The following is a 25,773-nucleotide window of genomic DNA, read 5'->3' on the forward strand; positions in this document are numbered from 1 at the left end:
CTGCCTCCACCCTCTATGTGCTAGGGTTACAGGCATGTACCTTCATGCCTGCTTTATGTGGTTCTGGGGATGGAACCCAGGGTTTCTGCAGGGATTCTGCCTGATAAACTGGAACCCCTCATCCACACAGCATTGACCCTGAGTGTGTCTGTACTGAGAAGTGACTGCAAATGGATTTTTGAGTCACTGGATGTGTGAACATGCATTTGTCATGAGGACACTTAGAAAATTTTCCCAGACACAGTCGGAACCATGCTGAGGGTCCCACACTCCAGAGAGGGAGAAAGGGGGGGCCCACTGTGACCACACTGATTCAGCCAGAGACATCTTTCTGGGCTATTCTGCTTTCTCGGGTTTGTTTGTGAGCTTCTGTTTGTTTGTTTTGTTTTTTTCAAGACAGAGTTTCTCTGTGTAACTGAGAAACTGACTGTCCTAGAACTCGCTTTGTAGACCAGGCTGGCTTCAAACTCACTGAGATCTGCCTGCCTCTGCCTCATGAGTGCAGGGATTAAAGGCATGGGCCACAGCCCCCTAGAGGGTTGTGTGTTTTTAGCTGTGTGTGTGTTTAAACACCTGGGTAGGAAATTCAGCTGTGTTTTATCCTCCAACCTCCTTCTCCAAAACATGAAGAAAGTTCCCTCTAATGATGGGTTATTTGGCTTTTCATTTCTTGGGCAAGATCAATGCTTTGTGTGGGTTGAGTTGAGACTTTCTTGCCAATCGGCTTGGATTTAAGTGGGCCAGCTGACTTTGGGGTTTGTGAAAGTCAAAACAACCAAACTTGCCCAAGTTGTGGCTGTGAGACCTTCCAGAAACCACAGAGAAAACTCACAGGGGGAAAGAAAGCGAAACCACATGAGATCAACTTCATTTCAGCCTTGGAAGTTCCTGGAACTCATGTAGGAAAGCCCAGGTTTGGCAATGAGTCAGTTCAGTGACTGAATGAAAGGTCACACTTAGTTTACACACTTAGTTTACATGCAGCCTGGGGCAGCAGGAGGCTGATGCCACACTGTGTAGCTATGTGAGGCATTCGGAGGATTTAAGATTATGCAGTCCCCGATCCTTCACAGAGTTGAGCTCTATCTTGTCTGGACTCTGTTCTTAGTGCTTACTGAGACAAGCCCTTGCTATATAGGTCAGGGGAGCTTGGTGTTCATTGTGTAGCCTCATTTGACCCAAGCCCGTGGTTCTCCAGCCTTCTTCTCCAAAGCATGTACTTGGCCTTTGGGGTGAAAGGGTGATTGTTACCAGGGCTGTTAAGATCAGAGGTCATGTCCAGGCAGCCATACCAAGCCAGGTTTGGCCACTTACCTCTTTAGGCCATTTAAACAGACTAGTTCAAAGGAAATGCAGAGACCAGATATTTATCCAGAGGCCCAGTGACCCCCACCGAGTTCAGGGTCCTGACATGAGATTTAGAGAGCATAAGGGCTGGGAGTAGATCACTTAATGGGTAAGAGAGTTCACTACACATGAGTTCGAATTCCCAGCAGCCAAAAGAACAAAAGCTGGGCATGCTCACGCCTGTGCCTGTTGCTTGTAGGGCTGTGTGGGGTGAGATGGGAGGTACTTTGGGCTTGCTGGCTGTTATCTGAACTCCAGGCTGAGTGAGGGATTCTGTCTCAAGGGAATAAGGTAGAGAATGGGAGAGGACACTGGACATTGTTCTCTGACCTCCAAATGCATGGGCATGCCTGTATAACAGATGTGCATACACACACACACACACACACACACACACACACACACACACACACCTAAGCAGTTCTTGGTCAGGTGTGGTCTCCCTCATCGCTGGCCCATCTTTGCTCCAGCTCCAGGTTCTCCGGCAAGATGGTCCGACCATTTTCAGAACGGAGTATAATGTTGACCTGGAAGACAAGCTTCCCCTCTGACTGGCACCAGGCATTAGCCTTTGCCTACTCGAGCTTGAGATTCCCTGTGGGAAATGCCAATCCCCTGGGGTCCTTTGTAACAGTCCAATAACCAGAGGGAGGGCACGTGTCTCTTTAGAGTACCTCCTGTCCTACGTGGTGCTTACCTGTAGCATGGAGGGCCAGCTTGTTGGGGTATCTGTCCCACTTGGTACCCCACTGCCAGCAAGCCCCAAAGAAAATCACACAGAGTCTACATTAGGTTATAAAACTGATTGGTCCATTAGCTCAGTCTTCTTATTAGCTCTTGTAGCTTATATTAACCCATTGTTCTTATTTATGCTAGCCACGTAGCTCGGTACCTTTCACAGTAGGGCAGGTCACAAGTTGCTTCTTTGGTGGTCTGGACTGGACTGGGAGGAATGGGCTTCCTTCTTCCTAGAATTCTCCTGTTCTCATTGCTCTGCCTCTACTTCCTTTATTCAAAATAAACAGATTGACAGAATACAGATAATTCTCCCACACCACTTACCCAGCTCCCCACTCTGCCTCATGAACTGAGTCTTCTTCAACCTTGGTAAGTCTGTGAATGCAGAGAAGACACTAACAGCCTTAGTTTCCTCCCTGAGGAGACACACAAGGTCAGGTGCCTCCTGGAACTAGCCTACTCACTCTCAGGGGATGACTTTGTTTGATCCCTACCATGCAGGCTCCCAAGGCTCCCTGGTGCCTTCCCGTGCTCTCTGTTTGTGAAGAGGAAGGGGACAATCTATGGTAAGAATCTACACACGCCTGCAAAGGGGAGAAGGGAGGAAGGTGTGGATGGTGGACACAGCATCAAAACATGAACTCTGAGACTGAGAACATGGCTCAGTTGGTAAAGGGCTCACCTGGCATCTAAGAAGCCCCAGATCCCATCCCAGGGTTCTAGAAACCAGGCTGGGTGCCACATGCTTATAATGATAGCACTATGGAGACCTGGAAGATCATAAGGCTCCACAGAGACTCTGAGAGCAGCCCGGGCTACATGAGATCTTGTCTCCAAACAAACAAATAAGCATAAAGCTGGGGACCATGACACGTGCCTACTAAATCCAGGACTGAGGAGGCAGGAGCAAGAAGACATCCTTGGCTATGTGGCGAGTTCAAACGCAGCCTGGGCTACACAAGACCCTGTTTCTGTAAATAGAGAAATAAAGTAAACAGGCTCCAACTTTTCTGGTTGGTGGCAGTCCCCTCTAGTCGCTGCTTCCTGCCTCTCCTCCAGCTTCCAGGATGTGGAGAGACCCTTCACAAGACTTCGCACACTGCCGCTATCACACTGATGCCCCACTCGAACACACAGGGCTGGGCCGCCAAGGATTGAGCCCTTTAAAACTAAGAGCCAAAACAAAAGTCTCTCCCTAGAGTTGTCCCTGTAAGGTATTTTGGTGACAGGGATGTCAAAGTCACGAACACAAGGCTGGGCTGGCTGTCCTCTCTCACCCTGTTTTGAATCCGTCTTCCTATGTGCACCCTAGTTCTGCTGGGGAACCCAGCAGATACCCATTGTATCTCTCATGGATTCATGTGGTCTCCTCATGCTGTGCCTCTGTATCTCCACATATGCTGATCCCCTGCCTGGTAGTCACTGTGCCTGCTTTCCTTTCCAGCAAAGCTTGCCTGTGGGTAGTCTGTCATGAGTTTAGCAGTGTGTGTGTGTGTGTGTGTGTGTGTGTGTGTGTGTGTGTGTGTGTCACACTCTCACCCTGGTTTGTGTGTAGTTAGAGGACACATTTACACGAGTTGTTCTCTCCTTCCACATGTCTGTCCTAAGAACTGAACTCAGATCAGCAGGCTTGGCCACAAATGCCTTAATCTATTGAACCAACTCCCTGGCACTCTACCCTATTATTTGAGACACATCACTCACTGATCCTGAAACTCACCAACTCACCTAGAGTACCTGACCTTCGAGCCCCAGGGAGCTCCTGTCTCCATCTCCCCCAGAGTGGAAGTTACCTGCATGTGCCGCTAAGCCCTCTTTTTGATTTAGGTGCTGGGGATGGCTCAGGTCCTCATGTTTATACAAGCATTTTACTGACTGAGTCATCTCCCCAGGTCCAAAGTTGTCTTAATTACCACGTCGGCTCCGAAGCCAGGAGACAAGTCATATTTCCCACCATATGTTCCGCCGCCGTCAGTTTATTTTCTGGATGCCAATCATCCCGCTTCAGAGGCTCTCTGCTCAACAGGCTCGGCCACCTTCTGTACCCGCTGCTTCTCAGATCTGTTGAACTGTCTCCTGTGGGGCCCCGGGAACACATCTCAAGACCCACTGCAGACCAGATCATAAATTATGAAGCGATTCTCTCATCAAAAGGAAAAAAAGAACTTTTATTTTTTTCTATTGCATAAATAACGGTAAATTAGACTCTTTTTTTAAATAAGATTATATATTTACAGACAAGATTAGTTACAGAAAACATCTGGTACATATATGGCAGTCATTTTCCCTTTATACAGTAAGATAACATGTGAATAATATCGCTTCATTGGATCACTTACGTTGCATGCCAAGTTCATTTATATTAATATTTACATTTGATATAAAGATAATTTTTTTTAAATTTCACTAACCTGCTGTCTCACCACTTAATAGCAGAAAAATCACCAAACTCACACTACATGGAGGAAACAAAAGAATGTAAATGAGGTAAGATGGGAACTCGAGATGCATGATTGACATCTGACTGGAACATTCTGGAAGGAGAGGCGAGAAGCTCCTGTTTAGAACAGTCTTTACCTGTGCTTCTGAGACACCCAGCAGGTAGGGGTCCAAATCCCAGCCATTTACATCTGTGCTTTGAGAATCAGTTTATGTCAATGACCTGTCCCCACCTGTGGACTAAGCTCTCCCACACCTGGCAGGACCAGCCTTTCAGAGTCTGAACAGCTTCCACGAACATGACCTTGGATCAGTCCTTGGGCAATTAGCTTCTTTCTGAATTCAGAATTTGGGTCAGAGAAATCAACCCCCCGGCCTGAGGAGTCACTGGAAAGTTCTCCAATGGTCCCAGAGTTCTCCATCTATGTGAACTTGTACCAGGAGCTGAGTGAATCTTTTCCCGACAGGTCTTTTCAGGGAAGAGCAATGGGGTTGCGTGGGAACACCGACTAGATCTCAGGCTGCCTCGGGGATCAAGAACTAAGCAGGAACCAGGAGTTTATTATTCCCATGGTTTTGTTTAGGAGACAAGGTCCTCACGCTTTAGCCCAGGCTGACCTGGAACTCACAGGCTACTCTGGAACTTGCCACAGTCTTTCTGCCTCTGCGTCCCATGTTTTGGGATTGAAGGGCTGTGCCCCTGTGTCTGGCTCAAACAGGCTTGGAGGTGGCATGAAGAAGAAGGGGCAAAGACTTGGGTACCCGTGAACTGCTGCGTCCCTGCCTAGGTCTCTTGCTATGGTTGGAGCATTGCTGTGGCAGGCATCTTTGTCCAACTCCAGTCTTAGGCATCTAAAGAACAGCTTCAGATGGCTGGTCCTGCACCCCAGACTCGTCATCGACTTCCTGAAACTCGTTAGAGATGGTAGCTTTCTGCCCTCTGTAGGATTATGAATGATTCTAAGCCAGGACCACATCCACCTGAACTGCTTCCAAGCCAGTGATCAGGGGGAGCGTAAGGTGGTAATTAATGCTGGGGAGACAGCATGGGCGTGCACACCCTTTATCTGGGGAGTTTCCAATTAGGCATCCTCAGATAGATTTTTGGGAATCTGGATTTTATCTCAACCTACAATCTCATAAATTCAGATTCCATATGACCTTTATCCGGGGAACCAAATCTCCTTCATTGTCAGGCTGGCCAAAACAAGGAGACATAGAAGCTCATCTTGATTCAGTCAACTTTTGGACAACAAACAAAAATGCATCTCACCTGTGTGACATGCGACACGTTGGCTGGGAACCAGAGGGCACAGTTTCCTTCACAAATAGTGGACACCGACAGGAACACACAGTTGCCCCTTGGGACTCATGTCACAAAACATGCTACCCCGAATGATGCAACACACAGGAGGACTTTGCAACCTTCTCTATTGGAGATGGCTTATCCCCTGGCTCCTAGCAAAAAAGATCCTATTTCTGGTACCCTTCCCAAATGACAGTTCTGTCTCCCTTTGGTTTTTCTATTCTGTTCTCTGGCCTCTGTTCACAGGTTTCAGAGGCTTGGGCAAGACGTGCTGGAGCTGGCAGGGGACAGCACCCACCCAGAGGAGGTACCACCCTCCTATTGGTGGCCACATGGCTTGTGACTGAGAACATGTTGATGGGCGGTACATTCCTTGGACATTCCCAAAGTAGGCCAGATATACAGGACCTAGAATCTAGCAGCCCTTAAAGAACATTCTCTAACAGGTCCAAGGATGGAGCAAACATCCAGGTGAAACCTGCTTTCTCTGAAATATTCTTTCCCAATTAGCCCATACTTTCTGAAAAATTCTAGTACCTGTCTCCTTTCTAGAGATCCCTTCCCTATCCCTGCCCCTCCCCCGACTCTGTGTTTGCAAGCAGAGCTCAGTCCAACTTGTTCTGGGGAAGAGGATGTCCTTGAACTCCTATTCTGAGTTCCTGCCCCTCCCAACTGCTAGAATTACAGGCATGCCCGATTAGCCCTGCTTGGACAACTTCTGAAAACATAAAGGACTGGTTTGGAAGCCAAGACATCCACCTGAAGAAAAGGTTGACCCTATCCAGAATGTGGGCTGTCTTCTGTTGACAAGCTCACCAGGAGAGGAGCTGGATAAGCAATGTTGAGATACAGGGGGCTGCTTTGTGAAACTGATTTTTTTCTTTCCCCTTTGAGTGGGAATAAATCTTAGTGTGGTAGCTCATGCTAGCCCAGAACTCTGTTTGTAGCCCAGGCTTGCCTAGAACTTAACTATTTCACTCAGACTGGCCTTGAACTTGCTCTGCAATCCAGGCAAATGTTGAACTTCAATCATCACACCTCCGTTTGTCAACTGCCAGGCATTACAAGCATGTTCTCCCGTGTCTGGCCGGATTCTTTGTAGTATTTTAAGATAGAACCAATATTAAATATAAACCATTGGCATTAACATGACGGTAATGCAATTGCAGTAAGCATAGGACCCAAGGAGAAGGCCTAGGTAGCTGGTCCACCTGTGCTCTTCCTCCAAACCAACTGTGCGTGGCAAAGGCCACATAGCTGAGAACAGTCCCCTGAGTGTTAGTCAAAGTGCGGATGGAATGAAGCTAAGCAGTTGTGACACTCACATGAACATGGGGATGGGGTGGCCTAGCTTCTCCTCTACTCTGTCCTGACTATAAATAATTCAAGTTAAAAACTCTAATGGCTGCATAGCTTGCCTACTGCACATGGATTTTTTCTCCCCGCGGAGGAGGGGAGCCGGGGAATCAACGCGGAGGAAGAACAAATGGCTGTGAATTCTGGACTCTCAGCCCTGTAGGGCTTCCTGGAAGAGGCCAGTGGAAAATCGCTGATCTGAAGTTGCTTGCGACGGATGCGCGGATGCTTCCCAGGGAATGGAGTTCTGTGGTCTTCCAGATCATTATAAACAGTGTGTGCCAAAGTCTAGAAGATTCATCGGAGCTCATCTGTTACCGTTATCATAGCATCATATAAAAATAAGGACCCTTTTCACGAGAAGGTTCCAGACTCTCTGTGTATCTTAGGCAGCAGGGTAGATCGAGTAGCTGTGGACCGTTAGGGACATGGTGTAGGGACAAGACCTAATATGATTTGAGGTACAAAACTTAGCACTTTCATCACGGGCCCACGAGGAAGCAGTCCACATGTGACATGCAGCCAGACACCGCCAAGCCAACCCATCCCGGGAAGCACACCCAACAATCACCTTACTCATTTTCTCATGATGCCCTCATAGGGTCCCGGGGGCACTATCTTTGATTCAAAAACAATGTACGCAATACTCTTTGATTTAGGACCTGAGTCTGGATTTGAGCCCATAGCAGGAGAATGCAATAAAAGCCAGTTTCTCTCTCTGCTCTTAGATTTTCCAATCCCTTTGAGGGTCCACTGACTGGGACAATGAGGATTGAGAATGGGACTAGTGGCTGCGGGCTAGAAGGGATGCTCTCCTCAACATACTCTGCCTTTCTTTCCTTCTTTCTTTCTCTCTTTCTTTCTTTCCTTCCTTCCTTCCTTATTTCTCTCTTTCTTTCTTTCTTTGATCCCATCCTTTCAGATACTAGATTACCTGCCATGTAAACTCTGAGACAGGAGCAGGTATGGCAGACGCCTAGGAGATGCCCTGGTCCCTGCATATAGGTCTATAGGTCACCCAGGACGTCTTGCAATCGCCGAACTTGCCCAGGAACTCCTGAGAGCCACGGTTCACCTCAGTTCTTCTTTCTAGCTTACAGGACGGGAGAGTGTCAACAAGCAAGCAAATACTTTTAAGGATTACAAGTTTAGCATGTGTTTCGGCCCGCCAGATGATGTGGGGTGGGTTTACCCCTCCCATATGGAGAAAGTCTTGTTCTTGGAGGTGAGATAAAGGATAGAGGTGAGGAGGCTACCATCCAGGGCTTACTCCTTTTCTCCTGAGTTGGGGGGGCAAGGACTCATTCAAATACAACAGGGAAAGGTAAGGAAATCATGCATATTCTTCAGAGGTCAATTCCCCATCTCAGCAGGAGCTGGATTCTGGGAGTCAAGAGTGCAGGCAGGTAGGATATACAGTGTCCTTTAAGAAAATGTTCCCTATGTTTGTACCTTGGCAAACTCAGGGAAGATGCAATGTTTCCATGGCAATCTCTTATAGTTGTCACATGGTACTTGCACGCATTCTGGAAGCCATCATTAACAGTTCCAGGGTGGAATCCCGACTGGGGATTCGATCTACCTCCAGGGACAGTGAGGGGATAGCTTGTTTGAAGGTTACTGGGTTCAGAGGCAGCCTGCCTTTCTGTCCCATGTCACATGCTGTCCTAGTGTCTGACATTCATGGAGGTCTCGGGGTATGGAGCTGAGCTGGTAGCAAGAACGAGCCAGTCAGTGAATCACCTCATGGCTGGGTAGCCTCTGTCACCGATTCCCAAGGCAGCAAAAACTGAGGCCCCTGGCTCTCCCTCAGAGGGTGCCTGAGCAAGTATGGGAGGCAAAACTTTCTGGAATCATCAGCCAACCAGCTCCTCCTTTCCAGTAACTGTCCTGAGAATATTAGAGGGTCATGAACCTCGGGGTAACATTTGCGTGAACAGACCAGGGAGTGGGGCTGCCTGGAAAATAATCCTGACACCCTAAATACATCAAAGACAGATATACAAGCAAAGCAGTTAGCAGGCGGGCCAACTAAATGCCACTAGACCTGGTTTCCTGCCCTGCTGTATTCAGTCGCTGGGTGCTGCAGATGAGGAGGATGCTGGGAGACTAACTTCTGGGCCATCAGAGAGACTCTGATGGCTGTTTTCCTATCATTCTTCCATGCAATTGGGAAAGATGTTAGAGGGTTTTGTTTTGTTTTGTTTTGTTTTTAAAGGGAATGGGTACTCATGCCCTTCTTGTAGGGTGCAGGCTTCCTTTTTTAACATTATTACATCTCCATTCATTGCTGAAGGAATCTAAACTTTTCATCTTTGGGGATCAGCCTCCTTCAGAATGGGGCAGATGTTGCAGAAAGCAACATTTGAAGACATCTATATGTCCCCCCTCAGTAGCTAATCTCAGTTGCAGCATGGCTTCCGCCCCCTTTTAGGTCCTTAGAATCCTGCACTTCCGATGCCTTCGCCTGGTTTCTCCAGCATGCTCCCAAGAGGATGCAGTTTGGAGTTTCAAACATCAGCAAGTGATAGGGAAGCATGCCACTGCCAGCTCTGCTTGCCTTCTTGCGCACACCCGGCAGAGAGAAGACCATGGCTCCAGGAAGAAACTTAGGGGGAGGGAAGTTGTGCGGTGTATTAATATTCTGTGTCTCTTCCTGTTCTAGTGCAGGAGTCTGGTCCTAAGGGGACCATGGTGACTCAGCCTAGGGAAGAAACGGAAAGGGCAGGTTGGCAGAGGGCACCGTAAGAAAGGCAGGCCGGCTGCTGCCTGGATGTGCCAGACTCCAGGCAGTTTTATGAAGTGACTCTGTGCCCCTTTGGGCTCTTAGGACCTCTGACTTGCTCTCTCTTGCCTATGCTATGGCTCAAACCTAGTTTGACTTGTGCTCTTAGTGAATATTCACACCCTACAGTGGGAAAATATCTACAGCCGCCCTCCACACGATTGCGTGGAGGGCTGTAGAGGTGAGCTAGAGGAAGACCCTAGGAGGAGAACTTGCATGATCCAAGTCTAAGGCGGCAATAAGGAGGGAGAAGGGAGGGAAGCTGGGCTAGAGGAATATGGCATCGCACCAAAAAAACCCTACCCGGCTGCAGGAGAGAGAGAGAGGCTGCTGGCGCCTCAATGTGCCTGGAAGAAAGGGTAAGGAAGGAGGAAGGAGGATCAGGAAGCTTCCGGCTGAGATCCAAAGAAGCAGGAGCAGGACTACTTCACTACAGAGATAAAGACTTGGGCTCAGAAAAGCACAAAGGGAACTAGCACTTCTATAGGTGACAGGCAATCTGACCACTCACACTCGAATTCATAGGGAATCTAGGAAAACTGAAAGAAACGAGAGTCTCAGCCCGATGCTGAAAACAGACCCCAACAGAAGTGCCCTGTGGTCAGGAGTTGAGTCTCCACCACATCAACCACGCCCATCAAACACCTCTCTCTCTCTCTCTCTCTCTCTCTCTCTCTCTCTCTCTCTCTCTCTCTCTCTCCTTTCTCTTTAAACGAATCTCTGGCATAATCTGAATATCATGAGCTATTAAGCAAAATCCAGCCCAGAGAGCCATGTGATCCTTCCAGTTTTTCTGCTCCAGGTTCTAGGCCTCTTTCTCTTAGCTGGGGAAAGACTCATTAAGAAAGTCCAGAAGGAGGGAAGGGTTTAGGTGTACACCAATCTTAACTTACAGATCTTGTCTAGCATGGCGACTCAGAGGGCCTCTGTTACTTTGGATGCCTGGGGTGTAGGCCTCCTTGCCACCAGGCTCAATCCTTCCCCTCCCCCAGTAGCTTCACCGTTTGCTCCAAAGAAGCAGGGATGGGTGTGAGTTAGAGGACAAGTTCCGGTCCAAAGTAAGTGGTTAGGGAAGAACAGCATCAAACACAGAGAAGTCACTTGTCTGTCTATGCTTCTGGGTTACAGACACACCCGGGTTATAGATTTTTTTTTTTTCTTTTCTCTAATGGTGGCACAGGCAAGAAAAGCTGGGAGCCAGGCTCTCTGCAGATTCCAAGATGCTGGTGCGGGATGGACTTCAGAAACAGAAAGCCAAGTGCCAAGGAAACCAACCGAGAGCGCCCCAGCTCTTCCGACAGGAGTCCTGTAGAAAAGGCAATAAGACCAGCAGTGGCTACAAGGAGCTTGCGCCCTGCCTAATGGCTTTCCCTCTCATGCCTTGGGGGGAGGGGTCTCCACGGGGTGGAGGAAGGAAGCCAGGGTGAGATAGAAAGTCCCCTTTTCTGTAGCAACCCAGAGGTCAACCTCAGCAGGGAGTTTCTTTGGGTCCCTGGGTTGAAAGAATCGGGGCCTGGATGGAGGTGAGTGTTGTTCATATTTGTCTTTTCTTTCTCGCTCTGCGATGCCACCACGATACTTGGATGGCTCCTGGAATTCCAAGACGAAAAGAAAGCAGTCTTTTTCCCCCTTCGGAGTTGCTTACTGGCGGTTGAAGCAATAATTGAGAACTCCCGGGTATTTATTGCATTGGGAAACAAAACCATGAAAGCATTTGAAGACAGCCCTTTAGTGTCCCTGCCAAGGAGATGGAGTTGATCCGTGATCCCGGTTACACTACAAACTTGAGTTCTTTACTGAACTGTACCAACAACTGCATCCATCCATAGGTCCAGATCTCCGGTGTGGAGGAACAGAGTCTGCCCGCGGGGCATGCACATGCGCAGTGAGCTGGCAACGCGGTTGTGGCTGGTGGGAGGCTGCTACTCCATGCCGCTCCGCAGGATCTGGTTGGCTGCAATCAGCATGACGCTTATGATGAAGGCCATGGCGAAGGCGCAGATGAGGCTCTTGCGGACGCAGGTCTGCCGGTTCTGCTTCTGTGAGTGGACTGGGGTCAGGGTGGGGAGAAGAGAGAACAGAGAGAGAGCTTGAGACGGCTGTATGTTTTCTACACAGCATAGGCTGTGGCTGGTCTCACCGACTCAGGTGGTGGATATTATGGGACTCTTAGCAACTGCTGAGCAGAAACTTCTGGTGAAAGGTATAAGATGGTAAAACATCCCTACCAGAACTGTAGTCCGTGAGATGTTTAGAGAAAGATTTAGACATCTGGATATAATGGACCTACAGTGAGTTTCGGAGACAACGACTTTTGTAACATTCCAGAATGAGTTTCAGAAAAGACACCGTGCGGCATTATCATCCGCTTTCTGTAACCAGCACTGATAGATGAGGTTTGGAAGCTTCCCGCATATGGTATGTGTGTCTTGTTTGTACCTGTACACATGCCTGTGGAGAACAGAGGACAGTCCGTCTTGATTTTTGATACACTCTTACCAGCTGGGAATTTGCCTAATAGCCTAGGCTGGCGGTGCAGCCAGCCCCAGCAAGCCACCTGTCTACCTCCCCAGTACTGTGATTACAAGCGCATGCTACCACATCTATGTAAAAATCAGTTTCTCCTGCTTGCAAGACAAGCATTTTACCAAACCGAGCTGGCTCCCCGGTGTGCTTTTGGAGACTCAATCACCTCTCAATAGTGCCATCACTTGGGGACCAAGTCTTCAACACAGGAGCATCAAGAAGACACCTCATAGCTAAACAGGACACGGGGGAGGTTGATACAAAAGGCACTGTCCTGTTCATTGTGGAGTCACTGAATCAGGTCACTGGGAGGGAGTCTGGGAGTTCGCATCTTAATAAGCTCTTCCAGGGTCTGGACAACTTTCGGTTGATTTGATAGGCCTGGATGGAGGTCGAATTGCCAGAGACAAAAGAGGGGTGTGTGAGCATGCGTGTGTGCGTGTGTAGTGTCTGTGGTTTATGCTTGTGGTGTTGAGAATCATGGTCTTTCAGATTTACCTACTAAAGAAGACTAGGGACTTGGGATAAGACTTGGCTAGGAAAGTGTTTGCTGTGTAAGCATGAGGACCCGAGTTCAATCCCCAGAAACCACAAAAAAACAAACAAACAAACAAAAAAAAAAACTGGGCATGGTGGCAAATGCTTGTGGTCCCATCCCAGAGCTGGAGAGGGAGAGGCAGGTAGGTCTTGGGGCTCCCTGGCCAGCCAACCCAGCGTACTTGATGAGTTCCAGACCGGCCAGGCGGGTGGCCTCCATGTACTTGCACATCCACACAATACACACTCACATACGTGTGTGTGGACACCAAGAAGTTTGGCAAAGCCAGATGTGGTGGTGCATTCCAGTAATGCTAGCTACATGAAGTCAGGCAGTCAGGAGAATTGTGAGTTTGAGGCATGATTTGGCTACATAGTGAGACTCTGTCTCAAAACAAAATAATAAAGCATTTTTTAAAAAGTGAGAGAGAGAGAGAGAGAAAGAGAGAGAGAGAGAGAGAGAGAGAGAGAGAGAGAAGAAGGAGGCAGGGAGGGAGGGAGGGTGGCAGGGAGGGAAAAAGGAAGGAAGGAAGAAAAAAATCAGGCTGACAAGATGGCCCATGGGTAAGGAGCTTGCCATCTGGCCTGATCACCTGAGTTTGCTCCTGGAGACTCACATGGTACAAAAGGGTGAAAACTGATTCCTGAAAGCTGGCCTCTGACCACCACAAGAGCGACCTCCCCCACACCATTAACACAATAAATTAAATAAATAAATAAATAGTGCTTAAAGGAAGCAGATACATAGAAGACTGGAAAGAGGAATGGACCAGTCGGGCCTCTCAAGAACACGAAGCCCAGTGTCTTGCTCCAGTGTCTCCCGCCATGCTGGGACTCCCCCGGACCATGTAGAAATAACAGACTAATGAGTAGGAATCAGGCCATGTTTTCAAAGCCAAAAAGAGCCTTCCTGGGAGGAAGGGCCCAAGGGTTTATCAAGGATCTCTGAAAATTACTGTCAAGCCAGATCCACCGTGAGCCTGTGCCCCCAGCCATGGCTCTGGTTCCCTCTCCAATTTGCCAAAATCCTCTACCCAGAATCCCCTAAGTCTCGTCTTGTTATCGTTAATCCTCCTGGATCCACCAGGCTTGTGCTTCCCCTGGGTGACTTAGGAGTGTTTTTGTGGTTCGATTCTCCAATTACTGATTAGCTCTGGGTTTTAAGCTCTTAGCTGAAGGAGGAAATTTTGTTTGGTGTGGAGATGGGCTTCTCTGGGAGTAGACACATTGAAAGAACAAAACACCAACTCTTAGAGAGGGCAAAAGAGATGGTGTTTAAGAAGGAGAGGATGGGCATGGGGCTCAGTTGGTGAAGTGCTTGCCCAGCATGCTGACACCCTGGGCTCCTTCCTCAGTGTTGCATTAAGAAAGAGTAGGGGTGCACACCTGCAAACTCAGCACCCAGGAGGTGGAGGCAGGAGGATCAGACGTTCAAGGTCATCCTTGGCTACAAAGCCAGCTCCAGCCCAGCTGGGGATCCATGAGACCCTAGTTAAACAAACGATGAACCAGAAAAAAAAATGAACTGCAGATGTGATTGTGGCTTGTTGAGGACCAGCTGAGGTATTCCGGGCCTGGGCCTGTGTAGAAATTGTCCTGCCGCACTCCATCCTGAGTGTCTGTGAAAACCTTCAGCCACAGAAAATGCTGGCCCAAGGGGGAACGTGTTCATGAAACCCTTTCTTTTTGAAGGATACTCAGGAAACAAGGTAACAGGTGACAGGCTTTTATCCCCCGTTAAGTTGTGGCTATGACGTGTCTCCCACACATTGATGTGTGTGAACATGTGGTCCCCTGCTGGTGGTGCTGTCTGGGGACCCTTCAGGAGATGGGAGTGAGTCACTCAGGGGGTCGACACAGTCACACTTCCTGTCTTCCTGTTCCTGACCTTCCTAAGCAAGGTCCTCATGCCTGCAGTGATGAGCTGCCTCTACCCGGAGCCCCGCCCCTCTGACAGACTGTATTAAACGCTGAGACCAAATAAATCTGCCTCCCTTAGATTGACTGAATTCCTGTGAGGATTCAGTCATACAGATGAGAAAGGTGACTAACATATCCCAGCAATGTCACTTCCTCTTTGATCTCAGAATCCTTCAAAGCCTGGGAAGGGAGAGATAAGAGGTGCCTGAGAATCCAGACAGGCGTGTCCAGCCTTCTGACACCGTGGAACAATGCTGTCATCTATAAAGTTCACGCTAGACAACTGTACTATTCGTTGTTGTTGGGGTTTTTTTAATCACGCCCGCAAGCGATACAATGTTTTAAGCAAGCGATACAATGTTTTAACTAACTTTACAGTTTGGTGTTGGGCTGTGTCTGTAGCTATCATCAGCTGCAAGGCAAGCATGCCGAATAAGCTATAAGGGCTGCAAACTGGGCGTGCCACAGTTAGAACAATGTCCTATAAGCGGAGGAGGCCTTCTAGAACATTCTGAGGCCATACTAAATTGGAAACAGATCCGAACTGAAACCTGTAAGTCCAGCTCAGTATCGGGTGGAAGATTGTTTTGCAGTGAACCCGGACATCACCAGAGAGCAGAAATTGTACGGTGGAGCAAAAAATATAATATCTTTTGTGGCTGAACCTAACACTCAATTTCCTTATTTATAAAATAGGGATAATAAGAGTCACCTTGGAAGAGATTTAAAGACAAAAAAGAATTTAACTTCGAGAAAGGATATTGCTTGTGCCCAATTCCGGCTGACTTTCTCCTTTAAAAACCCAAGCTGGTTTATTTCATATGTGTGGGCATGTGTGTGTGTGTGTGTGCAAGTGTGTGAACACCTTGGGTGTCTTTCCCCAGGTACCACTCACCTTCTTGTTGAGACAGGAACTTGTCATTTAGGTTAGACTGACTAGTCGTGTCCCTGCCTCTGCAGCATGGGGGTTCCAGGTGCATGCCACCATGCCCTGCCTAGTTCACACAGATTCTGGGGATGGAATTTAGGTCCTTATACTTGCAAGGCAGATACTCTATAGACTGAGCCATCTCCCTAGCCCTAGAATTCATGTTGAGTTTTTGGACATCCCTTAATGAGCTGGTTATTGTGCTGATTTTATGTGCACGGTGCACGCAGACTTGGATCTCGCACAGGCTGGGTGTGGTGTCTTTCCATAGATGCAGAGCCTCCGGGGCCAAGCAGCCAAGCAGCAAACGCCAATGGCATTTGACAAATAACAGAGATGAGATTTGAACCCATGGTTTGCTCTGCCTTACAAGCTCAAAACCTCTGCAAACACTCTCCCTGACCCTCTGCTTGGTGACAGCGAACAGGTATCAGAGACTTGGTGTGGCTGGCAGGGGCCTGAGCCAGGACCTGGTTCATTTTCTTGCAACTCTCTTAAGGCCCATCATTGACAATTTTATATTTGCATTGCATTATAATTGCATCAAATAAATATTATGTATTCTTCGTGTCTATTCTTTTCTTTCTGAGACCTGGCCTTGAACCTAGAGCCTCTTGTATGCTGGAGAAGTCACTGCCACTGAGCTATAGCCTCTGAGTCACAGTTTCACCCCTTGTTTGTTTTATTTTGTAACTTGATATCATTGTTTTGGAGACAGTATCTATCTTACTATGAAGTCCAGAATTTCCTTCAGCTTGCAGCAACTGAAGCTAGAGGCTGCCTCAGCCTCTCAGACTGTCTGGAATTTAGGCACGAGGCACCATGCATGTTTATTTACTTAAAGATTTATTTTTATTTTATTTATGTGTATGCCTGTGTATAGCATGTGGTTGTGAGTTCCCAAGGAGGCCAGAAGAGGGCGCCAGATCCCTTAGAGCTGGAGTTGCGGGAAGTTGTGAGCCACTCAATATGGGTGCCGGGAACTGAACTCCTTTGCAGGAGAGCAGCATGTACTCTTAATTGTTGCGCCCTCTCCCCTGTCCTTTCCTTTAGAGCTGTACTTGTTAAACTTGCTATGTGCCCAGCAGGCTTTGAACTCACTCTGGCTCTCAGTCTGGCACTTAGCAGCTCTGAGAAAGTCTAAACTCTGAACTTTAGTTTCCCTTCCTATAAAGGGAGCTAACAATAGGAGTTCTAGGCACTAAAAGAATTAATTGAGAAGCTGGGGACATGGTTCATTCCATAGAGTGCTTGTTACACATGTATGAGGACCTGGATTGAATCACCAAAACCTATGTAAAAAGCTGGGCCGGGTGGCACCTGAACTCCAGTTTCCCTGTACTGGGGAGGCAGAGACAGGTGCATTCCGGGGGCTCACCGACCAGTCAGTATAGCTGAATTGCTGAGCTCCAGGCTAGTGAGAGAAACCTATCTCTAGAAGGGTGAAGATGAAACCTTAGGATGACCTCTGACCTACACGCATGTATACACACACACATGTATACACACATGCATACACACATGTATACACACAATGTATACACACATGCATAAAACTTAAAAATAATAAAATAGTCTGGGCAGTGGTAGCGCATGCCTTTAATCCCAGCACCAGGGAAGCAGAGGTACGAGGATCTCTATAAGTTCGAGGCCAGCCTGGTCTGCAGAGTGAGTTCCAGGACAGTCAGAGCTACACAGAGAAACCCTGTCTCGAAAAGCTAAAATAAATAAAATATAAATAATGAAGCAAAACCAAATCAACCACAAAGATTGATGAGCTGCCCCGACTGAGAGCTATGCCCCACCATGGATGACTAGAGAAACACCAGCCTGCCTACGTGCCTCCCCTGGGGCTGGAGGAAATGCCTGCTTCTTTATTCTCCCATTCTCTGCCGCTTCCAGCGCAGAGCCGAGCTCACCTCAGATGCTTGCAGGCCTCTCCTGCACTTCTTACCTTCACCAATTCCTCCTGAACTGACACCAGGCTCACCTTCCCAGGGCCCTGCTTGGTATGCAGCACCGCTCCCTGCAGACATCCCGCACATCCCTGTGCTGGCTGCCATCCCAGGAGTCCTGTCTCCAGCTGCCCCACTCAGCTGGGAAGGCCACATCTCACTCCTACACCCTTCTTGCCGACCTTCCCGCATCCCTTCCCTTCCTTCTTCTCATTTTCCTCTCTCTTCCCCTTCCTACCCTCCCCTCCCTTCCCGTTCTCCCATGTTACCGTGGTGCTGGACTATTGAACCTGGGGCCCCACACATCTTAAGCACACTCTGTGCCACCTCGCTCCCTCCTTTATTTTAATAACCCGATGCTTAATATCTACTTCTTATTAGTCTAGCTACACAGTTCACATATCAGAAACAACACACTTCTAAAGCTGGGTAGCCACCATCACTGTTTAACACAGAAACATTGCCGCCACCCGAAGAAGAAGCCCAATGCTCATGAATATCATTTATCCTTCTCCTCTGTCCCCAGCCCCAGGCAGCCACTGACCTTTCCGGTCCTGTGGATTTGCCTGCTAAACGTGTTGTTGCATGGCAAAAACTGCAGAATGTGGACTCTTGTGTCTCCTCTGTCTACTTTACAGACTGGAGATTTGTCTGTATTGTGGGTTGCATGAGCATTTCATTTTTTAAAACTTTTGAGACAGGGTCTCATGCAGCCCCGGGCTGGCCTCGTTCTTGCTATGCAGCCAAGGATGACCTTGAACTCCTGATCCTGATCAGGTCTGGCACTACAGGCATGTACCAATATGCCTGGCATCATCTCATTTCTTTCTACTGATTAACAATATGACATGATACGTTTTGTTTTTAAGTTCATTACTTAAGGGCATTTGGATGGTTTTGATTTTTTTTGTCTATTTTGAACATTTGTGTGCATGTGTGTGTATGTATGTGTGCAGATGTACACGTGTGTGTAGGTGCTTTCTGTCTGAGGGCGTGGCACATGTATTCGCATGCACATGGAAGCTCCAAGCTGACATCAATCTCTTGGGAATCTTGGGACTCTCTTGGGATCGGAATCATCTCCACAGCCCTCATGTACATGTTTTAAGAGAGCCCTACCTTCTGAGGTCCCCTGGCTACAGACTTAGGAGTAGGATGGCTGGTTTATATATTAATCCCATGTTTAATCTTGGTGAGTTGGCTCTGTCGGGGATCATGCTATATAGATTGTTTTTATGTCCATCTTCCCATTATAGTTCAAGCATTCTTTTTAGTAATCGACAGACCAAGTGAGCAAGTGGGCTGCAGGGGGCTGTGCAGGATGTACCAGTTGAGGTTCTGTTTTCTTGCCTCCACCCCTATCCCCCCACTGGTTAACCAGCCCTATAAACCAATGGACTCTGTCTGCTGGCAGGACCTGGCTTTGCAAGGGTTTCCTTTTAGTGACAGTCTGTCTTTGCACTTCTTATTTTAGCACCAACTCACACAGCTCCACTTGGCAAATGACACGGTGGCTCTGGGATTCTTCCCTTGGACACAGGAGTCTGCAGAGATGTTGACACTGGCTAGCTGGGCAACTTACGTGGTCTCTAATGAGTTTGCAATCCCTCTGGTTCTGTGTGGATGCTGGCAACTGGGCAGCTTGTCTGTAGAGCTAATGGCTTGAGGGTGAGGGGAACTGATTCATGAATCTGGTGCAGATCTTCCGCACTAGCATTCCAGTAGGAACTCTGAGTTTCAGGAATGGGTACACAAAGTGGGCGAAACCAACTCCAGCTCCTGCGATTCTCAGTATGAACCAGGACCACCCAGTCTGGAAGCTATGATTGCTTTCAGAACCTTTTGGATTAGATACTTTGAGTGTCCTGTGGTTTGAATGTGAGATGTCCCTCACAGGCTGGTGTGTTTGAACATGTGGTCTCCACTAGATGGTGCTAGTCAATCTGGGGGAGAGTGTGGATCCTATCGGAGATGGGCCTTACAGGAGGAAGTGAGTACTGGTGGGAGGGACTTGAGGTTTTGAAACCAAGCCCCACTTCCTGTCCCCTCTCTGCTTTTTGGCCTATCGAGATATGAAGTGTCTCAGACACAGGCTCCTACTAACATGAACGGCATCATGCCTTCCCCACCATGCTGAACCATGGCTCTTCAAACTGTGAGAGAAAATAAGCCCTTCTCCATCAACCTGTTTTTTCTCTCAAGTGTTTGATCCCAGCACTGAGCAAAAGTAATACCCGGTCTAGGAAAATGGCTCTTGACACAGATGGAGCCAACTGAAAGGGACTTTTCTTTTTACTTTTAAAAATGAATTTATTTTTATTTAGGCACCTGTGTATATGCACAAATGTGCAGGGTGTTAGATCCCCTGGAGCTGGAGTTACAAGTGGTTGTGAGCTGCCCTCAAACTTGAGCGGTATGTGTCTTTAACCACTGAGCCATCTCTCTAGCTCTTATTTTTTCCAGTAAAGATTTACAGATTTAGTGTGTGTGTGTGTGTGTGTGTGTGTGTGTGTGTGTGTGTGTGCCTTTGCACGCAGAGGCCAGAGGAGGGCATCCAATCCCTCAGAGCTGGAGTTGCAGGTAAGCATTTGGCCGTGGGATCTAAGCTCCAGTCCTCACGATCCACAAGCTCTCTTAACCACTGAGCTATCGCTCCAGCCTGGATAGGGAAGATAGGACTCTACCTTGCTGATGTTAGGTAGCATCACCAGGGGAGACCTGCAGGGGGAGACAGAGGATGGAACTGTAGGGAGTGGAATGAGGTTGGCATTTTATGATGCTTCTGTCCATCATAACCTCTGCGTCTACAATTCAAAGCCAGTTTGCTGGTGCCACAAAACCTCGCTCTCCTCCTCTTGACTCTTATGCTCTTCGGACAGCTGTGACTTGTTTCTGAGGGTCCTACCCTGGGCTCCTGGTGTACAAGTAACGTGCTATGTTGACCTTCTAACTGTCCTTCTTTTCCTGTTGATGGTATCTTGCACATTCTGTTTCTGGGATCTGTACTGCTCCATGCAGTGGGGCTCTCATCCCAAGACTTTGCCTTCTAACCCATCACAAGCCAGAAGGAACAAGAATGGTGCACAGCTCTTGGTATATCTGGGGTGGACATGGGGGTTAAATAGGTTTGAGAAGGGATTCTTTTGGGGGGTGAGGATGAGTCCTGGGAGGGGGAATCCTGTTATCTTCTGAGCTTGGCCAAGAATGAAGCCAATAGAGAGGAAGGAGAGGAAGAGAGAGTGACAAGAGGGAGAAGACAAGACACAGGGAAGGAGGGAGGGAAATGGAGGAGGATGAAGGGGGAGGAGAAGGAGGGAGGAAGGAGGAGAAGGGGAAAGAGGATGAATAATGAGGAGAAGAAAGATAAGGAAGAGGAGGGAGAGGAGCTGTTTTGAATACTTATCAAAAACAATTCTCTGGGTCTTTGGTATCACAGAATCTCAATTGGTCCTCAGAAAATCTGTGTACAAAGTTGTTGTAGAAAACCTAGTGAGCCCCCAGATAGAATAAAAATTCTTCACTTTCCAACTGATGCCCTAACTCTGTTTTCAAATGTTGCTTTGTAAGTTTTCCACAGACTACCAGGCTCAGCTTCACATTTACCCCCTGCTCAAGTCAAAGGCTTAGGTTTTATTTCAGGAAAGTCACAGGGCAGGCCAGCTAGAAGCAGATGGTCTGGGCGACATCTTGTGCCCTTTTCATTTGGATGGGCCCAACGCATCCATAATGAATTCCCAGGTGACAAGGGAGGTTGCATTATCCAGGTGAGCACTTGCTGACCACCGGACAGGAACATTGTGACTTCAGAAGGGATGACTGCCCTGGTGACCTTGGATTTTACTACAGAATTCTCCCTGATCTCCCGCTGGGCCCCGACATGTTTGTATCTAAGTATAACTGCCACTGTAAAATATTTGAATTGAATAGCTAAGAAGAAACAAAACTCAGAGAGATCAAATGACAAGACCACATGACATATTTCATTCCTCACCAGTGTGACTGTGCTGGCTAATATTAATTATTAATGTCACTAGATCTCCAGTGAACCTCTGGGCACACCTGTGAGAGATGCTTTTGATTATGTTAATTAATGTGGGAGGAGTCCTAAAAGCGGGCAGTACCATTCCCTGGGCTTGGGTTGCATAAAGAGGGGGAAAGTTAGATGAACAGGAGCATGCATTACTCCCTGCTTCCTAACTGCAGGTGCAACGTGTCCAGCTGCCTCATGCTTCTGTTGTCTAGACTTTCTCAACATGGTGGACCATACCCTGGAACAGCGAGCCCAACCAACCCTTTCTTCCTTAGGCTGTTTTGGCGAGGATATTTTACCACAGCAATAGAAAATGAATCAAGTAGCCAAATGCCTGACAGAAACAAAGAAAGACAGGTAAATGGTGGCTCCTGGCTTCGGAGACTTCAGTCCACAGTCTCTTGGTCCCACATGCTCGGGAAAAACATTATGGTGTTAGAAGTAATGGCAGAGGAGAGCTGTTCACATCATAGCTGACTAGAAGCCTGGAGAGAGACAGGAAGTGGCCAGAGATAATATACTCCCAAGGACCCAACCCCAGCGACATATTTTCCTTTAGATCACATCACTTCAGGTATGATGTCCCATACCACAAACTTTCCAGAACTCCCCAAACAGCATCACCACCTGGGGACCATGGTTCAAATTGTGCATCTAAGCCAGACGGTGGTGGCACACACCTTTAATCCCAGCACTCAGGAGGCAGAGGCAGGCGGATCTCTGTGAGTTCGAGGCCAGCCTGATCTACAGAGAGAGTTCTAGAACAGCCAGAGCTACACAGAGCAACTCTGTCTCAACAAACCAAACACCAATTAAAAAATGAATAAATAAATAAATAAGAAGAAAATCATGAGTCTATATGACATTCATGTTCAAGCCGTATCGCAGTCAGGACAGAGCTGTCCGAGTACTCCAGAGATCTAACTTCCTTGACCTTTGCTCCTCTTTCATCAGATGGAGACTCAGCAGGCGCAAAGAGGCTCAGCCATCTCCTTCCCAGAAACTACTTATTTCTCAGCGTCCTAGTTTTGTCTCTGTAGCTGTGACAGATGCCTGCAGGAAAAAGCAACTTAGGGAAGGAAGGGCCTGTCTTGGCTCCCAGTCCCCAGTTACAGGCCAGCGTTGTGAGGAAGTTGCAGCAGGCACTCGAAGCATCATATCCGCTATCGAGAGCAGAGAGAGAAAGTGCCTGGGTCCTTGCTTGCCTGTTCTCAGCTACCTTTCTTCTCGGTTTCACAGTTCAAGACTCCGTGCCCCAGGAACGATGCTGCTCACAGTATCTGGATCTTTTCCTATCAGTGGGCTTAAGACAATCCCCCACAGACACCTGACCTAGATAATCCCACACTGAGGATCTCCTCTCAGGCAACTGTAGGTTGCGACAAGTTGACAATTAAAAACTAATCAGATGGGACAGAGGTTTAAGAACGTGTACTTCTCTTAAGAACTACAGTTTGACCAGGCAGTAGTGAAGCACACCTTTAATCCCAGCACATGGGAGGCCGAGGCAGGCAGATCTCTGTGAGTTCGAGGCCAGCCTGGTCTACAGAGTTCCAGGACAGCCAGGACTGTTACACAGAGAAACCTTGTCTCGAAAAACCAGAAAACAAAACAAAACAAACAAAAACCCTACAGATTGGTTCCAGCACCCACATCAGGCAGCTGCCTGTCACTCCAGGGGACCAGATACCCTCTTCTGGCTTCCAAAAGCACTATACGTATGTGCACATGTGCACACAGATTCACACACAGTTGGAGATAAAAATAAAAATATTTAAAAAGCTAACCACCACACCCAGGTGGTGACTTTTGTTCCGCTTTGCTCCTGTGCCCGTTGTCAGAATGTCTAGGGCAGTTCTGCAAGACGGGAGGGACTCCAATGACAGAAAACGGGATGGGGGGACCTTTTCCCGAGAGGATCACACAACCCTGCTCTTCTCTATTTGACTTCCAGACGCCATTTGATTTCACCAGCAGTGAGATAGAAAACAGAAAAGGACCACGGAATGCTACTTGATAGAGAGATTTTGGAACGGCTCCCGCAAGGGACCTCTAGAGGTGAATGAAAAAACCGGGGCACTGGGGAGATGGCTCGGTCAGAAAAGTTCATGGAGACCTGAATCATGATCCCCTAAGACCCATGGAAAATGCCAAGCATGACAGCACACATCTGTCATCCTGCTGCTGAGGAGAGACGCGGCAGGATCTCTGGGGTTTGCTTGCCAGTCAGGGCAGCTGAGTGAACGGACTTCAGTTTCAGCAAGAGACTCTGCCCCGAAAATAAGGTGGATGGTCACAGGATGTCAATATCTGGCCTCTGCATACACACACGTGCACAACTCCCCTCCACTCTCACACACACACACACACACTTAAGATAAAATAAGGTGGATGGTCACAGGATGTCAATATCTGGCCTCCACATATACATACGAGCATGCACAATTCCTCTCCACACACACACACACACACACACACACACACACTCATACATACACACTCTCTCTCTCTCTCTCTCTCTCTCACACACACACACACACACACACACACACACTCATACACACATACACACTTAAGATAAAACCTTATCCAGTAGGTGAGGGCTCAAGCCTTTCTCTAACCACTGTTAGACAAGAGGCTTCATCTTGCTGAGCCTCAGTTTTCTCATCTATAACCACGAGGGTAAAATGAGCCCTATCTGGGAGCTGTGACCAGGTGGCCATGGCACTCTGTAATGAATGCAGCAACTGAGGTGACCCAGCCAGGTGATCCAATGTCATCCGTTCTAGTTACATACAACAGTTTGACCACAGTGAGTCTTGTCTTCTTGGGTGTTTAAAGACAAGAAAGCAAGGGCTGAAGATATGGCTCAGCCATTAGCAGCACTTGCTCCTTTTGCAGAGGACCCAAGTTCAGTTGCCAACACCCAAACTGGGCAGCTCGCAACCACCTGTAACTTTAGCTTCACAGGATCTGGATCCAACAGCCTCTTCTAGCCTCCGTTGGCTATTTGAATACAGGTAGCACACACACACACACACGTGCATGCACACACAGATAGAGAGAGTGTGTAAGCTGGGGGTGGTAGTGGCACGTGCCTTTAATCCCAGCACCCAGGAGGCAGATCACTATGAATTCAAGGCCAGCCTGGTCTATGGAATGAATTCCAGGCCAGCCAGGACTACACAGTGAGACCCTCTGACTATAAGTAAATAAACAAACAGACAGGCAGACAAATGACCTACCTTAAAAAATAAGTTGATTGTTACATCACCTTTTTGCAATACTAGCCCTGGAGAGGCAAAGACAGGAGGATGGCTGTGCCTCACCTAGCTGAACTGTTGAGTTCCATGTGAATGCAAGAGATTCTGTCTTAAAAACTAAAGTGGAGTCTATCGTAACAACAGCAAGGTTGTCCTCTGGTCTCCACAGTTCCATATGTATACACACACACACACACACACACACACACATGCACCTGCACACACATAAATACACACATACACTTAAATAAAAAGAAAGAAAACAAATCAAGTCTGGTAGTAGAAACGGTAAAGCTAGCTGCGGGGGAGGGGGAAGAGGCAGATTTCAAGTTCAAGGCAGCCCTGAACTACACTGAATGTCACACCACCCTGGGGATCTTAACAAGACCCTGTCTTGAAAAGTAAAGGGGCTGGTCAGAGATATGATTCAGTGGGTGAATAACCTGAGCCGCATCCCTGAGTCTCAGGTGGTGGAAGACGGAGCAAACTCCCCTAAGTTGTCCTCCAACTCCACCTGTGTGCCATTACTCAGGTGTCACCAACCCAGCCCCTGCCCGTACACACACACACACACACACACACACACACACACACACACACACACACAATTAATTAATTAATGTTAAACATAGGAAAAGGAGAG

General features: G+C 48.0%; 1 protein-coding gene across 13 annotated transcripts in view; it reads right to left on the bottom strand.

The window, feature by feature from the left end:
- Window positions 1-4,232: 4,232 nt before the first annotated feature.
- Caln1 (calneuron 1) overlaps window positions 4,233-25,773 on the bottom strand; it is a 474,585-nt gene continuing 453,044 nt past the window's right edge. For all 13 annotated transcript variants that reach the window (XM_085681960.2, XM_085681948.2, XM_085681927.2 and 10 more), the window contains one exon: window positions 4,233-12,021. In XM_085681960.2, coding sequence (XP_085538086.1) covers window positions 11,894-12,021 — 128 coding nt within the window. In that variant the 3' untranslated portion in view covers window positions 4,233-11,893. The remainder of the gene's footprint in view (window positions 12,022-25,773) is intronic.

Source organism: Myodes glareolus, chromosome 2 (genome assembly GCF_982192425.1).
Source record: "Myodes glareolus chromosome 2, mMyoGla1.1, whole genome shotgun sequence".
NCBI classification, from domain to species: Eukaryota; Metazoa; Chordata; class Mammalia; order Rodentia; family Cricetidae; genus Myodes; species Myodes glareolus.